General features: G+C 35.5%; 1 protein-coding gene across 3 annotated transcripts; it reads left to right on the top strand.

The window, feature by feature from the left end:
- LOC125203935 (probable phosphopantothenoylcysteine decarboxylase) lies at positions 1-3,000 on the top strand. 3 transcript variants are annotated; one of them, XM_048102451.1, is made up of 4 exons: positions 1-149; positions 1,508-1,855; positions 2,302-2,367; positions 2,476-3,000. In XM_048102451.1, the coding sequence occupies exons 2-4, from the start codon at positions 1,511-1,513 to the stop codon at positions 2,764-2,766; spliced, it is 702 nt and encodes a 233-aa protein (XP_047958408.1). In that variant the 5' UTR covers positions 1-149; positions 1,508-1,510; the 3' UTR covers positions 2,767-3,000. The 3 variants fall into 3 exon arrangements, with proteins under 3 accessions (XP_047958408.1, XP_047958410.1, XP_047958409.1); XM_048102452.1 differs by lacking the exon at positions 1-149 and adding an exon at positions 523-650; XM_048102453.1 differs by lacking the exon at positions 2,302-2,367.
- The last annotated feature ends 3,000 nt before the right edge of the window (positions 3,001-6,000 follow it).

Raw genomic sequence — 6,000 nt, 5'->3', positions numbered from 1 at the left:
TATATTCGATTCATTGAAACGGAGCTCTCAATTCACTGCACTGCCGTCGCCGGTGAACACCGCCGAATCCGACACGCCCGGCGCGCCTCCAGTTTCCACCACCGTCGCCGCACTCAGCTATTCAGCTACCGCCACTGATCGCGCTTCAGGTTAGTCGTTTGCCTCGAATTTTCGTAATGTAGAGAGCTCGAATTTCATTCGTTTTTCAGCGTTGTTTGAGTTATTGTGGCTGCCTGAGTAATTCTATAGTCGATTTTTGAAAGTGCTGGTTGTTTGCTGCATTTGTATTTGAGAAATCGCTATTCACTAAACATAATTTGTTCGATGAAATGCTTGTTCAGGTTTTCGCATTATTTTTTATAAAATTTATGGTAATCGGATAACTGTAGCTGAATCTGTTTAACCGAATATTGTCAATTTTGAATAAAAAACTTTGATGCTACAGTTGATTACTGTTTTAATTGATTTATGAGACGATCTCAATCATTATAGCAAGCATATAAATTATTTCATAAATAATAAATAGAGTTAAATGCATATCGCCTAATTTTGAATTATAAATCATACACCCAACTACTTCGGTTTCCCTCTTCTTTTGCAACCTCACTTTCATTTCATCCGTGGGTTCTCGCAGTTCATCTCGATTTTAGGTAATTTGACTTCCTTTTTCTTTGCAAAAATTTCTTGATTTCTTGTACTAGCTGGTTTTTTTTTTCTGGGTTCAAATGAATTTTTGGAACATTTGGTTGTTTGACTTTTGTTTTTTTTTTTTTTAATTTTTTTTTCTGGTTCTTGTATGATTGTATCTGGCGATGTATGCATTTGAGAATTGTTTGGTGAATTGTCAATTAACTTTTTCTGCGGTTTCGGTAGCTTGATTCCATTGAATTATCAGTTTCAGTTTACTGTGGTTCTTGTTGGTTTCTCTGATGGCATAATTCACCTACTATTTTCGTGTAACTGTTTATCTGTTGGTTTAATTATTAGTTTGGAGTTTTTGATATTGCGATCCCTTAATCCTTTGCCACAATGTAGAAATTTTAACCTATGAATATTGGTAAATCACTTCTCGTTTGTAGGAAATAATGCATATCTTGACTGCTGATTCTTTGAATGTTTGTAGTCTTATAGAATAAGAAGTTGTGGACTGTTCAAAATGATTATTGCAGATGATAGAACCAGCTCTCAATATTTCAGGATATGTATGTTATCTTTGTTGAAACATCGAGAGGGTCTGCAATCTTTCTTTCTCGGCATTTTTCCTGTTTATTGGATGGAAAATCTGTTCATCTCTTTATCAGAGTGTTTTTTAGTCGAATAGAATAGACTATGCTAAGGTAGATTGTATTGTTACTGTTTTTCTTTTTTTCTCGTCCTGTATGAATAAGAGATTGAAATGGCGCCCCTTATTCAGCTGAGAAATGTGTGAATACATCTTTAGTATTTGTAGTGATGACTAAATTTTTCTGCCTAACACAAGCCATGTCTCAATGACAATGTCGAACAGGATATGGCACACGTAGAACCTGAGAATGCAGACATGAATCTGTATCAAGTAAATAATTTTGTGAGGAGACCTCATATCCTGCTTGCTGCCAGTGGAAGTGTCGCTTCAATAAAGTTTGCTAATCTCTGTCATTGTTTCTCCGAGTGGGCGGAAGTGAAAGCTGTTGCTACCCAGGCATCTCTCCATTTTGTAGACAGGGTAGCTCTTCCCAAAGATGTAGATCTTTACACGGATGAGGATGAATGGTCGAGTTGGAAAAAGATAGGTGATAATGTGCTCCATATTGAGTTGCGTAAGTGGGCTGATATCATGGTCATCGCACCTTTGTCTGCCAATACACTTGCCAAGGTAAGCCACGATGTAGGCTGTTTAAATTTATTTGTTAACATTGCAACCCATCCATTACTAACGATATCTTAAAGAATCTTGTTACACTTGTTATTTTTTTTAACTGATAAACAGCCGGTTACTTCCATATTGAATGATCATTTGGGAAAAAGATTTAACTTGTTTTGCATAGACTTTGTTGATAAAAGTAAAATGACCTTTTTCAATTCGAATGTTTGGGAGCTCATTGTAGGCTATGGATATTTCTTAAGAATACAAGTATTATTTATTATTTGTTATCTTTCTTATAAGAGTTAATTGTATTTTACGTCCCTATCTTTGGTCAAATTTCAAAAATAGACCTTTTGAAAAAGTTGCAATTAAAGCCCAAGCCTGTATTTTATGGGCTCAATATTTAGACGTGGAAGGCCTGAAATCACCATCGTTTTGATGCTTGGGTGGAACAGATAATTCCACATTGGTTTTGGGTCTTCCACATGAGTATTTCGAGCCCGATGCAACTTTTCCAAAAGGTCAGCTTTTTGAATTATTTTGAGGGTCAACCCATTTTTGCAATTTGGCCCAAAGATGTTATTTGACTAACCTTTGTTCGACTTTTTTTTACTTTTCATCCTAAATAGATTGCTGGAGGTTTATGTGACAACTTGTTGACCTGCATTGTCCGGGCATGGGACTACAATAAGCCAATGTTCGTAGCGCCAGCCATGAACACCCTCATGTGGGACAACCCTTTCACTGAACGCCATCTCATGGCGATAGACGATCTTGGTATCTCACTCATCCCCCCGGTGAAGAAGAGGCTGGCCTGTGGAGACTATGGCAATGGCGCAATGGCTGAGCCTTCGCTAATATACTCCAATGTAAGACTATTCTATGAGTCTCGAGAACAATCAGGTGGTAGCAATGTTTAGTCTGATATATCACATCCATTTCAATGAGGAAATACCATCTCAAGTTTGTTAGGTCATGAACAATTTCTTACTTGTAGTGTGGTTTGTCAAAACTGTGATCTGTTAATTAGGAATTTAGTGTGTGCCATTCGAAATCGCGTGCTCGTATGTTGTTATAATGTTCTCTACTTGCCACAGTTATTCGAGAGATTTAGATTCATATTGTCAAAAGGCATAGGCCATAGATTGATTTTATATGACTTTTCATGTGTGATGCATATCTATCTGCTGTTGTGATGCAGTTTCCATAAATTTGTTCATTTGAATCTTAGGTAACATTTTTAGCAACCTTTTATCTATCATGTCTTCCATCAAATTGAATATTTTTATAGGCATGTATTGCAGTTTTGTTCCAGATATTGTATCTTAATGTGGATAAATATATGGAATGGTTTTTGTCGTTAAAAATTAGTACAAAAAAAAAAATGGAAGTTTCCTTTATATTCTTGGCCTAAGCAAATAATTTGAAAACCCAAAGCATGTTCTGTTCAAGATTTTGTACCAATATGAACAAATGGGCCAGCCCACATAGTAGTTTTTATTCACATATTGCTGTAAAAAAAATGTGCCCTTTTGTCATTTTTATGCAACTATAACATAGTAATATCAATTTAATTTGGTTGTAATTCACTAATTTGTTCCAAATCCTCTGATTTTAGGCCTAAATTCCTGCAAATCTTGTTGAAATGTGCTGTGTTCAAATCTTGTTTACATATGTTGAAATCTGTTTTAACAAGTATTGAGGTAACTCGCTTTATATATTACTCCCTCTATCCACCTTTGATTAAGTGTCACAAGTTTTTTTTTTTCATCATTTCACAATTAAGTGTCTTCCTTACTTTTTACTACAACTACTTTACTCTTTAAAGGACTAGTCGCATTCGGCAATACCTAAGATTTTCAGCGCCAACAAATATTTATATATCTACATGCATTTCGTAATTGCAGGTAACAACTTTTTTGGCTTATATACATATGAACCATGCATGCATCGAATATTATGAACTTTGCCAAATGTCCATTTCTTAGTCCAAGGGAAAAGAATCAAAGAAATATATGCTTATAGTGATTAAGACACTGGTTAACATATAGTTTGTCTTATTCATGTACTCCCTCCGTCCCATTGAAGATGATCCACTTTCCTTTTTGGTTTGTCCCAATCAAGATGACCCATTACTTAAAATGGAAACACCTTTATCTCTACTTTATTCCCTCTCTCTTACTTTACTCTTTCCTCTTGCCACACAAAATATAACTGCATAAAATCCCGTGCCGCCCAAGAAAGGACTCATCTTCCTTGGGACGGAGGGAGTATATAGTAATAGGATTTATACCCCCAACAAATCATACAACTTTGTCCTCATCTACACCCAAGGTCACGGAGGTGGGGTCGCCGGTCCGGTCCAGTCGGCCCACAAGAACATCTATCAGGCCACCACCGACTCTGCGTTCAATAGCTACACACCATGAGTATGCGTTCTGTTTCTTGAATCTGTCACTGCCCAAGATTATCCACTTTCTGACAAAGTTGGACACCAAGTTCCTTAATCACAACTAATAAAGAACATATATATGACATTCTTAAAATGATTTTCAAGTTGTTGCCGAGGTGGGACACCACACTAAACCAAACACTGTCTCTTTTGCAATTTTATAGATCCTCGAATTTGTAAAGGGACAACCAACTCACCTAAATGTCAATGCCGGATTAATACCAAACAACACGGATAAATTTTCTCAAATAATTTGATAGCCGGCATTGAGCATGAATATAGAGATGCATGGCTCAAACGGATTACACCGCTCGGCTAGAAACCAGACCATTGATCGTGTCAAGTCTAACCATAACTAGAACCAGAACCGTAAATCGGGTGTTAGAAAATTCAATTTAAAATTTTGTGACATTTCGATTCAAAATCGGAAAAGAGCAAAAATCAAGAAAATTTTGAGGAATAACCATATAAAACCGCTGGTTTGAACCGGAACTAGATCCTAGATTTTCGTTTAACCGGATTCAGCGGTTCGGCTGAGAACCAAACTGTTGATCATGGTTTCGTTCAAAACCATAACTGGAACCGTGACTTAGGTGATTCAATTTCGATATAAAAATTTAAAACCGGTCCAATTCTATCTTTCGCTTAACCAAAACCGACGATTCCAATCCGACAGCATCAAATCATGAATATCTATAATCATCTTCAATAGCGTTGAAATCTACGTCACGTGCGAGCTTGAAGCTGCATTCACATTTGATTTTTTAAGGTTATTTATATGCATTGCTTCATTCAAACGGCAATTTAGATCAAGGAATATTCAACATTTGTATTCGTTTGCTCTTCTAGATTTTCTTGATATTTGAAAATAAATAAATGCTGACAGAAGATAAAGTTATAATCAATTACATAGAAAATCGATTTTGTGATAAATTAACTATGAGATAAAAGTTCATAATTTCTTAAAGTAGGCCTTTAATAAGTGATTAAACTAATCAATTTCGTGACCCATAAGTCATCAATCCAAGGCAAGCATTTTGTCAACCGCCTTACAATAAAAATGGTTGGACAAGATTTGATCTCTAGTTCAGTCTTTAAAACTAGTTCGACATTGATCACACCGTGTGGTTTCATACCACCAGTTCAAGCCTCTCACTCAATGCGTCATTTATTTTCTCCCGCAAGAAAGGGAAGTTCGGGCTCCACCCTCTATTCTACATGTCAAGACAATATTCAATTCTCAAATGACTAGGATTGATTAGTTACTTATACTGTAAATTAATCGAATGAGTATTGAAATAAATTGTAGTACTAATTAATTTAGATATAGTTTATATATGAATGTCAATGGAAAATTAACACACTCTAATTCGGACATGAAACATGCCCAAATATATGCTTGTTTTCTAAGCATATAGTCAAAAATATAAGTGAAGAATATTAAGTATACATATAACTCCAAATACATAATTTGAAACATTAACTTCCAAAAGTTGTGAATCTTTCGATTGTCAAATAATTATATTGGACTTCTAATTAGCATTGTGCTGGATCACGAGCTCTTATAGTTTATAGTTAAAAGGATAGTTGGATCTTTTATTATATAGTATTTGACTATTTTCTATCAATATTATGCAACTACAATACAATCTCCCCTCAACGCTAATGACAAAGACATATTCCATATTCATGCGAATATTTG

The sequence above is a fragment of the Salvia hispanica genome, chromosome 2, assembly GCF_023119035.1.
Source record: "Salvia hispanica cultivar TCC Black 2014 chromosome 2, UniMelb_Shisp_WGS_1.0, whole genome shotgun sequence".
Taxonomy (NCBI): Eukaryota; Viridiplantae; Streptophyta; class Magnoliopsida; order Lamiales; family Lamiaceae; genus Salvia; species Salvia hispanica.
This window is presented reverse-complemented; position numbering and strand designations above follow the sequence as displayed.

Coding starts and splice junctions, on each gene's coding strand:
- LOC125203935 (XM_048102451.1), top strand. CDS start 1,511: ATGGCACACGTAGAACCTGAGAATGCAGACATGAATCTGTATCAAGTA. Junction 1,856..2,301: donor CTGCCAATACACTTGCCAAG/GTAAGCCACGAT, acceptor TGGGTGGAACAG/ATAATTCCACATTGGTTTTG. Junction 2,368..2,475: donor CGATGCAACTTTTCCAAAAG/GTCAGCTTTTTG, acceptor CATCCTAAATAG/ATTGCTGGAGGTTTATGTGA.